General features: G+C 41.6%; 2 protein-coding genes across 2 annotated transcripts in view; one reads left to right on the forward strand and one right to left on the reverse strand.

Moving 5' to 3' along the window:
* Window positions 1-8,401, forward strand: part of COQ8A (coenzyme Q8A) — a 90,758-nt gene extending 82,357 nt beyond the window's left edge. Inside the window, 2 exon segments of the mRNA XM_042468420.1 lie at window positions 2,346-2,432; window positions 7,031-8,401. Of these exon segments, the coding sequence (XP_042324354.1) occupies window positions 2,346-2,432; window positions 7,031-7,318 (375 nt within the window). The 3' untranslated portion in view covers window positions 7,319-8,401.
* Window positions 8,402-14,369: 5,968 nt separating this feature from the next.
* CDC42BPA (CDC42 binding protein kinase alpha) overlaps window positions 14,370-19,301 on the reverse strand; it is a 261,009-nt gene continuing 256,077 nt past the window's right edge. The window contains exon 36 of the mRNA XM_042445935.1: window positions 14,370-18,897. Coding sequence (XP_042301869.1) covers window positions 18,766-18,897 — 132 coding nt within the window. The 3' untranslated portion in view covers window positions 14,370-18,765. The remainder of the gene's footprint in view (window positions 18,898-19,301) is intronic.

The raw sequence follows: 19,301 nt of genomic DNA on the forward strand, positions 1-19,301 counted from the left end.
AAGATTTGTCTGGCATGACTTCTTTCTCTGAAACCCGTGTTGACTTTTTGTGATTATGGCATTGCCTTCTAGATGTTCACAGACTCTCTGTTTAATGATCTGCTCCAGAATCTTTCCTGGTATTGATGTCAGACTAACTGGACGATAATTGTTGGGATCCTCTTTTTTCCCCTTTTTGAAGATGGGGACAACGTTTGCCCTTCTCCAGTCTGCTGGGATTTCTCCTGTTTTCCAGGAGTTCTCAAAGATTATTGCTAATGGCTCCGATATTACATTTGCCAGTTCTTTTAATACCCTTGGATGGAGTTCATCTGGTCCCGGAGACTTAAATTAATTTAGATTAATAAGGTGTTCCTCTACTATCTCTTTACTTATTCTGTACTGAAATTCCCCTATTCTGTCCTCTGCTCCATTATCCTCAGGTTGAGCACCCTTTTCCTTTTCTGAGAAGACTGAGGCAAAGAAGGTGTTGAGTAATTCTGCCTTTTGTCTGTCTTCTGTTAGCATTTTGCCATCTTCTCAACACAGTGGTCCTACAATTTCCTTCTTCTTCCCTTTGCTGCAGACATATCCATAAAAGCCCTTTTTGTTGTTCTTAACCTCTCTAGCAAGCCTGAGTTCATTCTGTGCTTTAGCTTTTCTGACCTTATCTCTACACATGCTAGCTATTTGTTTGAATTCCTCTTTGGTGATTTTTCCATTTCTTATACATGTTCTGTTTAAAATTTAGCTGAGTTGAAAGTTTCTTGGTCATCCATCCTGGGTTCTTGCGACACCTCCCATTTTTCTTTCTCACTGGAACTGTTTTAATTTGTGCCTTCAGTATCTCCCTTTTGGGAAACTCCCATCCATCTTGAACTCCCTTCTCTTTTAGTATTCCTGACCATGGGATCACCCCCAGTATTTCTCTAAGTTTACTGAAATCCGCTCTCCTAAAGTCTAGAATGTGTGTCTGACTATGCCTGGCTTCTCCTTTCCACTGTACAACAAACTCCAGGAGAACATGGTCACTTCCACCTAAGGATCCCACCACTTGCACTTCATTAACCAAGTCATCCTTGCTGGTTAGGATCAGATCTAAAATAGCTGACCCCCTTGTTGCCTCTTCCATCTTTTGGACAATGAAATTGTCTGCGAGGCAAGTAAGGAATTGTTTCATTTTCTGGCAGTGAATTCCACAGTTTAGTTATGCACTTTGTCAAGTAATACTGCCTTTTAACCACAGCAAAATCCCACAATTTAACCTCCCTAGGTGTTCATGTGTTTTGGTATTGAGAGATGGAAAAAGGTTTCTTCTCTCTTGTTTTTTTCACACCACACAAAATTTTATCATGTTGCCCCCCTATTTGCATTTGTCCTAAGATAAACAACCCCAAACACTGTAGTGTTTCCACATAAGGAAGTTGCTAAAGCCTCTTGATAATTTTGGTTACCCTTCTCTGCACCTTTTCCAGCTCCACAGTGTCATTTTCTTTAGGTGTAGTGACCAGAACTGTACACAGTATTCCAGATGTGATGCCACTATGGAGTTGTATGATGGCAGTTAGGATATTGGCTGTTTTACTTTCAATTCTCTTTCAAATTACACCAAACATGAAATTTGTCTTTTTTACAGTGGCTGTACACTGGATTGACAATCCCAAGACACCTTTCTGTATCAGTTACTATCAATTCAGACCCCACTTCTATACTTGTGAACTTTGGGGTTTGTTTTGACCTAGAATGCTTGCCTTTATAATAGATGTATAATACTTCAGTGTATAATACTCCAGTGTTTGTGAAGGGAAAAAAATATATCCATCTTTCTTAATCAGTTCCACTTAGGAACTTAGAGCAGACATTAGAATTCTTGAGAGGGAGGGATGAATTGCATGTTCCCTGAATCTGGTGCCCTCCAGGTGTTTTACCCAACCTCCATCATTTTTGACCACAGTACAGGAAGGCTTGGGCTGGTAGGAAGTTTTTAGTGCATAACATTTGGAGGACACCAGCTTGGGGAAGGTTCTGTGCTTGCTGGCCACAAAGGTCCACTGATTTTTAATGTGTTGGATTGTGGGTTCTGTATCTGTTGTAACTGGCAATGTGAAAAATTATGTATCTATTGCTTAAATTTAGGTATCACATTTCTTTCCTTGTAAGCGCAGATGAAGTTCTTGATCTTTTGAAGCTACTGACATTTACCAAAGACTTGGCAGATATTTCCCATGTATTGAAAATGCCTAGTCTTCCTGGATAACTGAGTCACTTTCTGTGATGAAGAATAAAAAGACTTTCCATTACTGCAGAAGTTGTTTAATTTGAGTATCTCCTACCCCATTACTTCTTGTTTTTTTCTTCTTGTACAGTTAATCAAGGCAGCTGCTAATATGGACCGAGAGACAGTGTTGAAGAAATCTATAGAAATGAAATTCTTAACAGGCTATGAAGTCAAGGTACACAACAGAACTGAACAATTCACTCCTTAACTTCTCTTATTTCAATCTGTTACACTGAACCTCAGTTAAAGAAGATACAATTGATACCTAGCTTTGAAAAGAGAGCGCTCGCAGAGAGATTCATTGGCTACTTTAGCACTTAATGATAACTCAGATTTCCTGGTTTAGGCTGGGACATATGGATGAGCAGCATGTTTGTATATAGAGGCAGATTTCTCTTGCTTCGCTTCTCTCTTCATGTGCTATTTTTATTGCAAAACGTATGCTCTATTAAGCTGGGCCCCCTCCCTCTTAGCAAAAATGTGAACCTAGGCTTCAGGTCTACACTTCCCAAACCAATCCAGATTGCCTCGCTCCAAACATAATGTGCAGAGCTGTATTTCCTGTCCATCTTTTTTTCTTTTGAAATCCAACTAGTTTCCTTTGTCATGCAAATACTCATTTTCAATACCAAAATTTCTATGCCCCAGTGTGCACTGAAGAGCATACATTGGTATTCTAACTACTGTATTTTCTGGTGTATAAGACTACTTTTTAACCCAGGAAAATCTTAAAAGTCCGGGGTCGTCTTATACGCCAGGTGTCATATTATAAGGCAGGTGCTGAAACTTCTGAGCTGGAGTGGAGAATCTGCAGTCGCCGCATATGGTGGGGTGAGCTAAAAAATGGCCATGGCTGCATCCCTGCCATATGCGGCGATCGTATGAAAGCAGCTACCACTCTGATAGTCTTGGAGACAGGGAGCACTGCGCAGACAAGGAGAACTGACCAATCCAAGCAGGCTTTGCTTACAACAAGGTTTCCTGCTAAGTACCTTCATGTCATAAGCATTTGAATTTAAATTACCATATTGAAATCAAATCTGATGTGTTTTTTTTAAATTTTTATTTGATGTGCGTTGGAAGAGGGGTAGTCTTATACGGTGAGTACATCCCAAACTCTATATTTTAACTGGAAAAGTTGGGGGTCGTCTTACATGCCCAGTCTTATACGCCGGAAAATACGGTAATAACCTGCAACAGGGCTTAAGACAGAATTGCATTGATTGCAGCCTAGTGTAGGCTGCTGCAGGGAAGACTGGCAATGATTCCTTTTTTTGGGTGCTCTTTAAAATGCAGTTCCTGGACCATGCCTTGTCCCATCACCCTGTTGTGGTGTCAAGAGAGTACTTACCTTCACAAGGTTTAGAGGCAGCAGGAGACTGGGATGTTGTTCATTCTGTGCAGTGTAGTGCAAAATTTGAAAGAGGCAGAACTACAGTTAGTGTAGACTTGGAGTGGTGAGTTTATTCCCTCTTGCATCCATGTATGGTTCCCAATACTGCATTCTTATAAATATAAGAGCCAGGCTTGGTCAGACCAGAGTCCTGTCTAGCACAACATTCTGTCCACAGAGAAGATCTCCAGCAGGATAGTTCAGCCCCCATCTCTCATACTTATATTGTCTCTTACTGTGACTGATGTATCAAGAGATACTGCTGCTAGTACTAGTGGTGATAAGTAGACATTTGGCTAAGAGTTGTTGATGGCTCTTTCCTCCATGAATTTAACCAACCCTCATAAGTTTTGAGGACTTATTCTTGATTCATGGTGATCAAGGAGACAGTGAAACCTATCCCCTGGGTGCTGGATATTTGGGCTAAGTGGCTGTTTTGCTGCCTCATGCCTTTGTTTTTGAAGGTTTGGTCTCAGTTGAGTTGTAGAGATGCAGAGGTTCGAATTGCTGTAGTGGCATATAAGGGGGGTGGCAGAACTGTTAGCATTCTAATTTAAGAGCTCACAAACAGGGACAGTTTCTATAGACCTGTTGTGTGGAGCACTGAGAGGGCCTTTATCTTCAAATGGAGTAATCAAGGGTTTCCCCTTTTTCATATGCTGGTAAACAGTAAAAAAAATATACACAGTGGTGGTCTTGAAATATTACTCTCAATTACTTTTCATGGTATTGGCCTGAGATTTTTTTTTTAAAAAAAGATGTTGTTATTGCACTACATAGATTGCAGAGAAGTGAGAGATGAAGAGACCCATAGATGACTTCCCAAACTTATTTGCTGACAGTAGTCTTTCATTTTACTCTAAGGAAGCCCCATTTTAATGATTGAAATGAGAATTCATTATAAGCTAGTAGACCAGAAGCTCAGGGCTTTTGCATTGTGCCATGCTAGATGGTATGTGCCTTTGCAGGAGGTGTATTGGGTGTTTGTTTTATTTGCTCAAAACTCTATTTCTGGTGTCCATATTCAGTAAGTTTATTTCCGAGTAAAAGATCATGCAGGTTGAGTATCCCTTATCTAGAATGCTTGGGACCAGAAGTGTTTTGGATTTTTTCAGATTTTGGAATATTTACATACATTTAATGAGTTCTTGCAGGTGGGACCCAAGTCTATACATGGAATTTTTTTTTTTCATGTACACCTTATAAACATAGCCTGAAGGCATTTTTTGTGCATGAGACATATGTGCACTGAACCATTAGAAAGCAATGGTGTCACTAGCTCAGCCACCCATGCGGACAGTTTCAGATTTTGGAGTATTTCAAAATTCCAAATAAGGGTACACAAACTGTGTGGGCTTGGATTGGAAGCTGGGTTTTTGTGCCTTAGATTGTGCATACAGATTTGAGATCAAGACTTACTGGCTCTTACAGTGTCATTTTGTGATTGGCATAAGCCTGAAATCTGCCTTTTCTTTGTTTTAGTATGTGCAAACAGTAGACCACAACTTCTGTGTTAAATATGGCGGGTTACAGACGGGCAAAAAGGGATGTACTCATGACGTCATGAAGGTAGAGCCTTCAGACGGGCTTTACCTGAATGCCGTCATGAACACGCCCCCGCACGCCTCAAGCGGGAAGAAGCGGCATTAAAAAGGTGCTGCTTTTTTCCGCTTCTTTTTGATTTGCGGCGTACCTGCGCAGCTCCGTCTGTAAGCCCCTGCACCGATACGTCAGACTTGCTACGCCGCAAATATAAGTTGCCGGTTTAAAAGCTCCGTGTCAGCTGCGTCCCATAATGGGTCGGGGTCCCGGGACATGCGTGGTTTGCAGTCAAGCTTTAATTGCAACGTCCGCTGCCATGGAGCTGTGGAAGCTGAGGCACAGCTGCGGCGCATTTTAAGTCTCGTAACCCTAACCCTAGAGCCACTTGTGCGCATGCGTTGCTAGAACCGCGGGAAGTTGTAACTTTTGCCGGCAGATGTTTTGGTTGTAGAAAGTGAAAAGAGAAAGTTTGGGATTTAAAGTGACCCCCTACACACATTCCTGTGCCATTTTCACCTGGGAACGGGCACAGTTTGGCTGCTCCTGGCACAGCTGTGTGGCAGCTCCCCTTTGCCACCAGGCAGGATGGCTCAGCCATCCACCAGCACCCCGAAAAAAGGCAGGGGGACGTCTTGGTCTCATACTGAGACGGCTGACATTATAGCTATATGGTCCCAGCCAAACATTTTGCAGAAACTGGAGCAGTCCTACCTGAATGCTGACACATATCGAGAAGTGGAAGAAGCCATGAGAGCTGCTGCATCGGTACACCAGAATTGCTACGCCGCTAATTTAAGTTGCCCATTTAAAAGCTCCGTCGCATAGTGAGTTGGGGTCTTGGAACATGCGCAGTTTGCAGTCAGGCTTTAATTGCAACGTCCGCTGCCATGCAGCTGTGGAAGCTGAGGCACAGCTGCAGCGCATTTTAAGCCTCGTAACCCTAACCCTAACCCTAGAGCAACATGTACGCATGCGCTGCTTGGAAAGTTTGGACTTTAAAGTGCACCCCTACACACATTCCTGTGCCATTTTCACCTAACAATAAAAAACGCTAAAACTGTAAATATTGACATATGTACAAAGGAGGTGAGGGGAGATGGCAGGGGGACAGCGGTGGCAGCGGAGACAGCTGTGGCTGCGCATTGCAGATTCAGCAGGAGCGCGGGGACCAAAAGAGAGGAGGCATCCATGATGCTGGTGACATTGGCAACGTGCAAGTGGACAAGGATGTCAACACCAGCTGATCACCAGCTGGCAGGAGACCACCATTGTTTTTGGGCAGAGCGGGAGAAAAAGTTTTAAAGGGGCATGGGCGCTTTAAATGCGCACATGGGCTTTCTGCCGCTGCTTAGCGCTGCAGCTGCGCAGCTTCGCATCCGCCTGCCGGCAAAAGAAAAAAAAGCCGCAGTTTGGTCCGCCCGTGAGGAAGCTGCCTCTCTTTTTGCAGCGTCCTCCGAGGCGGCGGTTTGGAAACTCCGGGTCCGAAACGGACCCAGGTGAGGCGTCTTCACTGCCCCCCGTGTGGAAGCTCCAACACCTGAAGCACGCCCCCGGGGCGGGCCGTCTGGAGGCTCCGCATTCAGCTGAATACACCTCCAAGACGTCCTCCCCTGCCCGTCTGTAACCCGCCTATGTCACAGTGCTAACCTGGTTGGGTAGGAGAGCCTCTCTTATCATCTATATCCAGCTTAGAGAAGCTACTTGTGATTGCTGTTCATATGGTCATTTGTTACCTGGTTCACAGATTTTTAAGTGCAGATAATAGCTTTCCCCCCCTCATGTATTATATGTTCAAAATAACTGATCAGAACATCAACTTTTTGTTCTCCTTTTTTCAGGCTATGGAAGATGCCCATTTGAATGCCGTCCTCATCCTTGGAGAAGCATTTGCTTCCAGTGAACCTTTTGACTTTGGCTGTCAACATACCACTGAGAAGATACATGGCTTAATTCCAGTCATGCTGAAGCATAGGCTCATCCCTCCACCTGAGGAGACCTACTCTCTCCATCGGAAAATGGGAGGCTCCTTTCTCATATGCTCCAAACTGAAGGCCAAAATTCCTTGCAAGAACATGTTTCAGGAAGCCTACAGTAATTATTGGAGCAGAAAGGCCAAGAAGGAGTAGTAGCACAGAGAAACTATTAAACACCTTGTGTTACATGGCCAATCTTCCAAGTTCCGGTAAACCACCGTTCGGTTTCTTCTCACAACCCCAGGATCACCTCAGAAGCACAGCAACCTGTCACATGGAAAGAGAATATCTGGTTTCAAGGACACTGTTGTTCTTCTGTTCATCATATTGCCTGCACTTTATACTCTCACCATTATCTGTGTAACTTCTGTTTTACAGGAAATGGTAATCAGCTAGTATAGGGGATGTGGAGGAAAACTAAGCCGCTGTGTTTCTTACTGTCCTAGGTATCAGCTTTATTTTCAACATTTTAATACTGATAGCTGTGTACAGTACCTTAAAAAAACAACAGTGGGTGGAGGAAGGTGAACCAAAATAAGTTGGCATTGAAATCTATTTGTAATTCTCCAAATGTTTGCTTTCCCCCGTTTTTTAGATGTCTTTCCGTTTTCTTTGTCTAAGGTGGAATACAAATGGTTTCATATCGTGAAGTAGGTTGCCGATATAACTTGCAAAGAAACCCTATTTTTGTATAATATTTGGTGGGAGTCTGTAACAGTTGGGATCTCCTCATGGAGCAGGAAAAGATGTGTACATAGGCTATTTTATGCCTCCAGCCTCTAGTTTTCCAGGGAAGTGAAGATTTTAAAGAATTGGATACAAGAGGTGTGGTATATGTAGAACACCCTGCTTTTGGCATTCAATTGCTCATCTCCTGATTCTCTGAATTGAATGTACAGGCAGAGGGAATGTAGGAAACAGAGTTCTCATTATGTGAAATAGAGGAACCATAGCGCTAACTGGCATTTATAGATGCCCAACTGTGAAATTACAGTTCTCCATCTTCATGTTTGCACCTCTGCAGTGCAATCGTTGATGGAAAGCAAATGGGGAAAACATAGCAGTATCAAAGAAGGCAATTTGAGATTTCATTGAAAAGCATAATATATGTTTAAGTAGCTGAACGCACAACTTTAAACAATTGGAGGCAAGCTGACAAATATATTTTGGATATTTTGTACAACAGTTGAAGCTGTACAACTTTCAGTTGATTTCCAATAATGAAGTGCTTGTGCAGATGGCTGTGGTTCACTAACCTGGTGGAAAGATTTCGTTGCGCTATAATTTCAGCTTAATTGGTTTGACTTCGGGAGCACTGAGCACACTTGCTATCCTTAGCATTCCTGGCAGTTCATGCATTGGATAGAAGGCCTGAAGTGGGGAATCATGTGTTTAGCTGAATATGGTTAGAATGGAATTGGGATATCTCATTGCACAGGCCTGCAGATCAGGTGAGAATATTCTAATCATATTCACATGAAGATTCCTGCTTCAGATCCTCAGCTGTGTTAGGCAGAAAGACTAGTGGCAAGGTTAGCCTGAGTGGCCCTTGTCCAGAATCATAGTAAGAATCTGACACTGAGGTACATAAATATTTGTTGTTCATACAAAGGATTAAGATCTGGCTGAGCATGTAATAATTAGATTTTTGTGGGTTTTTTTGTGCTATGTGGCCATGTTCTAGAAGAGTTTCTTCCTGACGTTTTGCCAGCATCTATGGCTGGCATTTCAGATCAGCAGAAGATGCCAGCCACAGATGCTGGCAAAACGTCAGGAAGAAACTCTTCTAGAACATGGCCACATAGCACGAAAAACCCACTAAAAACTATAGATGCCGGCCATGAAAGCCTTCGACTTCACATATAATAATTGTTTGTAGCTTTTAAAGTCCATATCCCACTGTTGGATTGATTATGGATTAATGCTTCATTGCACATATCCCTATGCTTGTAGTAATGATTAATTGAATACCTTTTCTGTTAAGCATTATCACAACTATACAACAACAGGAAGTATAAATCCTATAAAAATATTATGGTGGAATCCCTTCCAAGATACAGGTGATGTTAGTTCACCATGGGGAGTGTATGTGGTGGTCCTGTCCTGTAGCTGTCTTCCCATTCCAGAAACATCTGCTGCTGTTTATTTGTGTAGCATGGCTATTCCTTCTCCAGCTCTGATGCTAACAGGATGGTGGTGCTACTGAAGACAAGGCAGGCATTCGATTAGTGAATTAGCTAGTAATTAGAATGTCGTACTAGTGTGTCAGAATACATCATGTCACAGTTCTAATACTATTTTTGCCATCTTGCTGCCTTCAGGGAGCCTGGAAACAGAATGCAGATGCAAGTATTCCCTTTGTGTTATAATGTGCAGGATCTTGGTTTTGAATTTTATTCCATGTCATGAAAGACACAGGCCATTTGGCCATTTTGTAGACCCAACATGCTGTGAGTTGAATCCAGTTTTTGTCACTTGCAGCTAGATTGGTGGAAGGGGACTTTCTTCAACCCCTTCAAATGCTAAACAGAGATAGGTGGGCTATGCTGTGGGAGGAATCACCCCAGAGGCAATTTCCATGAGGAGAACTGGACTGGCAGACAAAATCTTGATTCAGCCTTTTACTGGAACTTTAAAAATTAGTTATGCACAATGTACATACCCTGAATCACTTGTACAACCTGAAGCTGAACTAAAGTATGTATGAGGGCAGAACAATACCTTTACATATTCTCTACACCTCATTCAGGTTTTTGTTTTTTAAAAATGCCAGTTTATTTAATCAAGCTTAATAAACATCAACATAACACCACTAGAGAAGGCCTGGTCACTATTTGCTGCTGATGACATGAATGTTAAAACTGTTTTCATTGAAGTCATTTAATAAACCATGTGAATGAATAGATGAAGTAAACCAGTAGGAACAAAGCATTGTTATAGACTAATCTTAGTAGCTTACAGGGAGGTTGGTTTACACAGAAGTCAACAGCTCAAGACCTTGCTACATGATAAACCATCAGACCCTTTGAGGTGTTTCATACAGAATGTCACCTACGTTGCAATATCGTGGTTCAACGGCAAAACAGAAGGCACATAGGAAGGCTAGCTAACTGAGATTTCTAGTACAATTTTCTGTGTATAAGGTGGCTTACACTTAGGAAACAGGTCCAAAACACACTACAAAAAATTCCAGTTTGAGACCACTTAACTATGCTATGGAATCCTGGGAATTGTAGTTTATTGAAGCACCAGAGCTGTCTGACAGAGAAGGCTAAATGTCTCACAAAAATACAGGTCCTGGAATTCGCTAGAATTCTGTCAAGGCAGTTAAAGTGGTCTCAAATTGGATTATTTCTGAAGTATGTTTTGGATAATAGTGAGCTGAACCTTATCCATTGGATTGTTCTTCTCCACTGTGCTTGGTTCATGTAGTACAAAAGTAAGTTTGTGGAAAGAATAACTGAAATTTATAATAACACTTTGTGTTCATCAAATGAATTCATAAAAACTGAGTAAGAAAGCTTTAGCTGAAAGCTGTGTTAGTTTCTAGTAATCTTTGATATAATTTCATAGGTAATCAGGCATATCGACTATTATTTTCTAATATATTCCAATTTAAAAGAGGACACACATCTATTTAACAATGTAATGTTCATCTCTATAGGAAAGAATCCTCAGAAAAAAACATTTTAAACATCCACAGTCTCCTAGATGGTTTTGATCTGGGTGGGCTTAAGGAGGGGCGCAGGAAATGTGTGAATGATGGTTAAAGCACAGAGAAGAGTATAAAAAGCTGACAAGGGGCATACTGAGCCCAAGCCTACACAAGCCAGTTAAGATCCTTGGTGCTTTGCGAGGAACAGCCATAAACCTGCATGGACATAACTGAGTCTACTTTGTATTTCTAGCAGATATCCTGATACTAAGATCTTTAAGCAAGTCTTTCACTGTAGCCATGATACTTCAAAGGCTATGTTCAAAAAAGGCTAGCTCTTTTCCTGGAAAATGTGGGGAACAGTGTCCACTACATTAGAAACAAAGTTCTTAAGATGACCACAAGCTGCTTGTAATACCTCCAAGACAAGCCAGAAAAGAAAGAGCTTAGGAACAGCAGCCCCACTCCTACCAAAAAAACCAAGGACTCACTGCTTCAGCCACACACTGAACTAAAATTTAACAAATGAAAAAAGGGGATGGGGTGAAGATTCATTTTCCTGATCTTTCAACCATTTCTGAAATGGTGGTGAAATAGTGGGTTGTATAGCATTATTTTCTAAAAAATAGACCTCTTCTTAAAAAGCACCACTAGTCACTTAATCAAGAAGGCCTTAAAAACTACAGAAGCACTATGGCACCTGAGAAATGGCTGCAGGGAGGGGAGATGAGGTAATCTAACCTACAAGTGTTTTAGCATTGAAGATGGCAAATAATGATGACATTCTAGAGTTAGGCATGGTTAACCTATTGGTTAAGTTAAGCAAGATCGGAAGCCATGAACAATGTTGAGGACAATTATGTGCTCCAAAGCAGATAGCCACATGTGTTACTTCCAGATGCTGCACACAAAATTCACATTGCTGTCCATATCACCTGCAAAAGAATTTAGCCCAAAGCCAAGGGGGCAGGTGTGGAGTCAATTTTCAAATGTTAACGGCATTGCATCAGATGTTGGGCAAATGGGGATAGATCCAGTCTGATCCCTTTCTTGAATCAGTCATTGGAGGCCATGCAATTTCAGCTCCTCTAGACTGGTGCAATAGCATTTTAATTCAGTCTCAGGTCTCCAATGTTGACTCAGCTTGCTATCCTTTTCTAGGTCAGTAAAATTAGTATCCAGCTTGTTGGGGGCAATTGGATTACAGATTGTACACTGCTTTGAGAGTGCTAAATTCACTATTAAAGCAGTATAGAAATGTAAATTCTATCCATGTTTTCACTGTACTACACATAGTTAAATAGTGTAGCACAGATGTCAGCAGGGATGCTTTTAAATTCTCAATAAAAACAAAAAGTGAAATATGCATTGCATCTGCCTTTTGGTAATTCTAAAACTCAGGTGTGAAAAGTGTGGCCCATGGACTATATGCAACTCCTGGGGTGCCCAGAAGACTTCTCCAGCCCCTAACCCCACAAAAACATGAAAAAGCATAGCAGGAATTGATTTTTTGGGCAATTCTGTTGTCCCCAAACAAGCCAAAACAGCCTAAAAATACAGCATTTTCCTTCCCCTAACCCTGCAAAGCCTCCCCAAAACATGGAAAAGAAAATGGCAGCTGTAATTAACGTCATTTAGGGCATGCTGAAGCTTGCTGGCGTGGCCTTCAGACTGGCACTGGGAGGTAAAATGGCCCCTGTGCAGTTGCCCACCTCTGCTCTAAAACTGATGAAGGTGTTTTAAGCACTGGCAACAATAGTGCTTGTTTAAAATGTATGTAGGGTCATGTCTCCCAGCTTACTAGACAGGCTTTCACGATCCACAGTGAGAAATAATACACGAGAAGATAGGTGATAGTGATAGGTTTACAACTAACGCACACCTGTGTACTGCCGGAGACAGTTCTAATCTCAGAACAACCACAGGGCTGTGTACTTAAAGAGATATTGGCCACTTCTACACTAGGGTGGATTAAGTAGCACCTGCGGAGTTTCTGTGGGTGAGAGTGCTGGCTTGAGGAAGGACTTAGAGCTCCTCAAAGCTGCTCTTTGCCTCAAATGCATCACTGCAGCAAGTGGAATTTTCATGAGCAAATGGAGCAGGGAAAATTTATGACAGGAAAATGACTCTGGCGGGTTACAGACCGCCATTAAAGTACGCGCAGAGCGCGTACTAGGGTTAAGAAGGGGCAGTGCTTCCGCACCCCCTAACCCTAGTACGCGCTCTGCGCGTACAAAATGGCGACGGCCGTTCCACATGTTTTGGAGCTCCTTCCTGCTTTGCGTCGTTGGGCGCAGCCTTCAGATGGCTGTGTCCAGCAACGCAAGGGAGAAAGGGGCCAAGCGGCCCCTTTCTCCTCCTCCCCGCCACCATGAGGTGTCCTTGGGGCTTGAAGCCCCAAGGACACCCCTTTCCAGGCTGCGGGGAAGTGGCCATTTGCCGCTTCCCTGCAGCCTGCAAAGCGGCGGATCGGGGCCTCGGAGGCTGGCGGGTGCAGGCCGGCCCAAACGGGCGGTCTGTAACCCACCTCAGAGAGAAAAAAAGTAAACCCCTCCTGGCCCTCTATAGTCTTGATTTTGCTTGTCTATGGGGGCCTTTGGACAAAATAAGCCTGGACTATACAGTCATCCATCAAATACGAGTCAGTCAGGCTTTAATGTTCTAGGAGGTGGATGCTGGTAATAAGTAAATGAGGGCAACCCCTTCTGAGGGAAAAAAAAATGATGTGCATGCCTTTAAAAATTACGTAAGTTGATATCTATTAACACAATCCTGCCACAGACTGCTTTGAGCTAAATTATTTTGCAGGTGATATGCACAGCAATTAAACAATGTGATAGGATAAAATATATTACCAACAAGGTGCTGCTGTTCTAATGCTTTGATTTAAATTTCCTGCATGGCAGGGGTTGGACTGGATGGCCCTTGCGGTCTCTTCCAACTCTATGATTCTAAGATGGTTGAAATTGTATTTTACCATTTTCCCTGAAATGATCATTTAAACACTATTGGCATCTAGCAATCCTGGGTAACACAAACTTATACTGCTTACCCCTGGAATGCAACCATGAAGCAGTCCAACTAATAAACCATGTTTAATGAGTTTGTAGGAAGCCCCTTCCTGTCTGAGATGGGTTGATTATGTTTGGAAGCTCCTAATTTCAATCTGATGTTACTACCAAATTTCTTTACTTCTTCATCCAATCATCTTTGGCTTTTATCTGTGCGATGAAACTGTGCCATCACCCTGAGCATAACCATAAAGATTTCCCATTCCCTGCAACCAATTTATCCCACCTATATTTCCCCCCTCCCCATTAACATTGGAGCCCTGTAAGCAGGCCCCAGCACAGACAGACAGTGGTTGGCACAGGACTTGAGGGGACAGGATGCAGTTAAGACAGCATACCCAGTCCCCCAAAGCAGTCTCTGGTGACACTTCTAATGTAAGATGGTTCTCAAGATCTGAATTTACATGTTTACTCCACTGTTTCACCCCTGCCCATTCATCTCGTAAAGCTGGGGAGGGGAAAAAAGACAAACCATCTGTATTTCTAATAGTTCCCTGTTTTATTGCAATACATCAAAGTAGGTTAATATTGTGTTACCAACATAAAATATTGGTGGCCTGTCATTTATTACACCATTGACTGATCCACCTTAAATATTTCTGTGCAATAGAATCTACATCATTGTTCTGGAGCAGAGAATCTCTTACAATGTCCCCTACAACACTGAGGGCATAAATCAAAAATAAGAGAAGAGTGAGAACAGTCAAACAACAGAATCCTTCCCCACACGCACACTTGTCAGCTTTTATACTCTAAAACAAAACAAAACAAAAAGTGATTACATCTAGGCCATGCAAAACTGTACAATAATATTACAATGAAAAAAAAATCCCTAAAAATACCTTTTTTTAAAAAAAAATAAATGATATGAAACCATCATACATAAAAAGGCAGGTGTAATTGCTGTGAAATACCCAAATTGGTTTTTGGTTGTGGATTGCTTCCTCATGACTGAGACAAATCCTTTTGCAGGATGTGAGAGATTTCATAAAGAAAGATAGGGTAACAAGTAATGTGGAATTGCCCTAATGCACAACATGGTCTTGAAAATCTACAGCATATCTGATCTCTGAAGGCCCCCTTGTAGGTTAGGAGTTAGAAACACGGATCTATCTTCCAGGAAAAGTGGAGAGTTATGGTGCTCTTGGAATGAAACAGGCTAGTGCCCTTATTAGCCTCCAGGCACAGAGCCTACTTCCACTGGACTCAACATTTATCATGAGCCTCTCAGTGACATTCACCCCAAGCAAGGCATGTGGACTTCCTGAGGTTTCCAAGTAGGGCATCCATTTATGGAACCCAGGTTGTACAGAGGTAATTTTCACACCATGTTGAAATTTCCTAAGGCTAAGAAAGTCCCTGTAAGCCAGATCTGGGGTTTCCAATTTCTCTCTGACTTAATGACAGACCAGAAAAAGAAACTGAGGTACTGTAGATGGGTTGTTGTTTTAAACGCATTGGCTAAAAAAAACACAGTTGTTTTTCCACATTCAAGGTTATAAACTATAATCATGAATCCAATTTATCAACCAAACTCACATCCTTACAGATCAAAAGCTCTGTGCCAAGGATGTATCTGGGATGAATCTTGTTCTCCAAATACATTATTGCATTTCATGTTTATCATGTGAAGACATCCTGCTACTTTCACATACCTGAGAGTTTAACAGAAATGTCAACTACTGTATACTCCTCCACACCAAAAGTCCTGTTCTAAAAAAAATGCTGGTTAGGAACACAGAACAATTATCACACAAAACAACCTTTAGAAGAAGCCAGCTAACCAAATTATTCAGACATTAAAAACAAACAAACAGGAATGTACTTTGAAACAGGAAATTAAAGACATGTATGTATGCTCACTACAGAAATGCACAACTGAGCCTGAGGCAAGACCTGTATAGCCTGAAGATATTCAACAATCAAAACCCAATTTATTAAGCCTCAAGAATAATGGGATAATGAGGTGCTGAACCAATCCAAAGCAAATCTTCTCACTTAGGGAAAACATTGCTTTAAACTATGTACACAAAGAGATGCCAGCCAAATCAGTCAGGATCCAGTTAAGGTATTCTAAAAATGCTTGAAGAAATGTACTCACAAGAATGAAAACTGTGAGCAGTGCACTGCAGCAAGTCTCAAATTCACCAGTTAAATGTATCAGAGGTATTAAAGCATCTGTATTGGGCACAGCCAGAAACAAGTATTTATATCATAACACAGTGTTTGGTGCCTCCCAGGATGAAGGTATCATACCAATAATTTGTGAAATGGTTCAACATTATATAAAATGGAACCCTTAGGATGTTATTTTCCCTCCAATTACCTCTTGTGAATCTATGCTTTGGCAAGAAATGCAGGCACTGATTTTGTTTTAACTCTCAGATGAAACACAGATGATGTACCACAGGACTGGATGAGTATTTCTGAGATACCTTTTGAAGTATAAAACCACTCAGGCCATCTGGAGAGCCACAGGCCTTAAGAATCTCCAGTATGCTGACATTTAAACAGCACTGTGTATGAAATACATACAACATGCTAGAAATATGATGCTACATTCTTCACAAGGATATTTAAGAGAGGGTGGGTATGAGGAGCATCACAGTAAGGAAGCGGAGCACCTTGATAAAGAGAACCTTTTTGTTTGGTAGTGAATGCTGAGAAGGCGACATAGCCCATGAATTTCAGAGGATGTCAATCTCTGTGCCCTGACAACTTCTGACAGGCCTGCAGGCCACAAAATGAGCCTAACAGGTATAACTGTTGTTATGAAATACAAAGCTGAAACTCTAGAATATACCTGCGACAAGTAATGCACATCAGTTTTGAGATTTGTGACAAGCAAAATTTAACAGACATAATTATGACACCATACTTAATAGAAACAGTTTGTGTTCACCCCACCTGCAACAGTTCCCCTTAATATAAAACAGCTAAATGAGAGCTTTGGATTTGGCAACCCACTCAATGCAGGAAAAGATACAGAATCAACAATTAGCAGACGAATACAGCTGGATGATTAAAGACAATGATCTGTATCTTACAGTTCTAATTAATCTGTACCTTGCATGATTGTAGTTGATTTTTAGAGGGGACTTGAGCAATTCCATTAGTTTTAATGATTTGCTGCTGGTTGGAAAGACTTGGAATGGTTTGATAGCAGCCATGAAGTGTTACCAAATGCCACAGAATATTCCATATTTTAAGAACATAACCATTTAACTCTTCATCAGCTTGAGCTTGATCACACACAATGGCAACAGTAATTTTAAGGAAAAAAACACATTAATCTAGTGCAAACTGCTCTCTCATCTTGCTCAAGAAAGGGATGAAAAAGTTGACTTTTGGTTTTGCTCTCTATTTGCATGACACAGTTGCCACTACTTATTTAGGTGATGATGGTCTTTAATGTCTGCTATCCAGAGATAAAGGATTTGCCCTGCCTAGTGTTCCTCTGCTGGTTCAGTCATCACAGTATTTAACAGCAATAACATTACGTGCACACACGCACACACACTGGGTCAGGTTAAGATGGGAAGATAACAGTAATGAAAATCTCCAGACTAAGAGTCTTAAACTACTGAGTATTCTAGCAAAGTATAAGGCTAACAATAGATTTCTTTTCCAGGCAAGAGCAACTAGCTAGATATTTAAAATGTTCTATTATAGAACTACTGTTGATTGCATTTGGCTGATATAAGTAGTCCACCAAATATAAATGCATGCATACACTGCATTTATATTAGTAGATTTTGAACTGGGCATGCTAAATGGCCAGAATGGCTTTAAAGCCCAGTTCCTACTCTTCCGGTCTATTTGCACTGACTTTGGCTATGTTGCTCAGGGCTGAGTACGGATTTCAAACGAAATCATCCTTGAAACTGGTAAATTGTGGGTTTTGCTTGCCAGAATGAACTAGATTACAGACAAGAGGAAAATAATTTAAAAGTGAGGATTATGGCTTTAGTTCTACTGATGAGGAAGGAAATGTTACAGAGCACGTTGTGAGGATGGAGTCTTTCTCCAGGCTCTATGCTTTTATCCAGTGCCATACTGTATATTTTATACCTAAATCAACTCTCAATCTGTAGATTCTTTAGAATGAAAAAGGGAACAACACAAAGTGTTCTTAAATTAAGGATCTCTTAAATAGGAACCCAACTTCTGCTGCATTACAATGCTGCTTTTTCTTTTATTATATACATACGTACTAACTCTTAATTTTACGTATTTACTTAAACTCTGTACTGTAGTAAAATATGCATCATTTTTTAAAAAATCAATATGGATTTGCTGGCAACAATCAGACTGACATTCAAACAGAGTGGTTGGCTGAAAGCATGTGTATTTACCCTCACAGGGTGATTTTTGCCCCATTGCCAGAAATGGAGGGGTGTTGCTGTGCTACTCTTGGAAAAATATAATATGATACTGTGTGTGTGTCAAAGCAAAATCTACCTGGTTTTCTCTTACATAATGTGTTTTGGTCAGTCTACACTACTGTGAGTTGTTTAGTTTAGGATTTTTTTTTTGAAGTGGTGGTGTGGTGTGGAATATGTCCATAATATAGAAGCAGCTGTTATCCTATGCAACAAAATTGATACTAATACAAATATACCAATATTTCTCGCATACCAACCTGCCCACACTGCCCTCCACCACAGTGTTCCTTGATTGCTGTTACTACTGAATGAGGAGGAAGGAAGGGTGAGTTTATGCTTCATGTGCCAGAGAAGGCAAAAATATTCTCCTCCTCCCCTCCCTCCCACAGTTTGTTTTTGGAGGAAGCTGTGGGACGATAACAGTGAGAGAAAATGGAGAGTCAGGGGACAACAGGCTGCTGAGATGTCAAATCTGAAAGCAGAAGCAGTTCAAGTGTCCCAACTCACATGGTCAGAGCTCTCTAGGGAGAGGCTCTTGGTCTTGTGAGGAGATGTGGGGCTGGGAGGGCTGCTCAGGTTGGAGCTGTTAGAAGCTGTCGAATGCCTTGGAGAGTCAGAGTCCTGTAGCCCAAAAAATGGAAGAGAACACATCAATGAGCCAGAGCAAAAAAACAAAAATGGGTGGGGGGGGGGTAGGGGAATGGATCACGCACCTGGAGGAAGGGAAGAAAAAGTGGGTGGCTTTTCCTCTTCCCTGTCCCTCCCTCCAACATCTTCATATCATCCCAAAGTCCACTTGCCTGGACTTGCTTTGGAATATGCTTTACCTCAAAGAAAGTCCAGGGTATTGTGCTTGTGGGACAATAACACCAAAACCAAACACAGCAATAGTATCTGTACAAGGCCACTCTCAAACTGCACTGGTCCAAAAGATGCATAAGCTCAGAGTACCTCTTATATGTCTAGATAATTCTAAACTGACTGTATATGTCAAACGTACTGGAGTTACTTTTATAAAGTGGAGA

Source organism: Sceloporus undulatus, chromosome 1 (assembly GCF_019175285.1).
Source record: "Sceloporus undulatus isolate JIND9_A2432 ecotype Alabama chromosome 1, SceUnd_v1.1, whole genome shotgun sequence".
In the NCBI taxonomy this organism is placed as follows: domain Eukaryota; kingdom Metazoa; phylum Chordata; class Lepidosauria; order Squamata; family Phrynosomatidae; genus Sceloporus; species Sceloporus undulatus.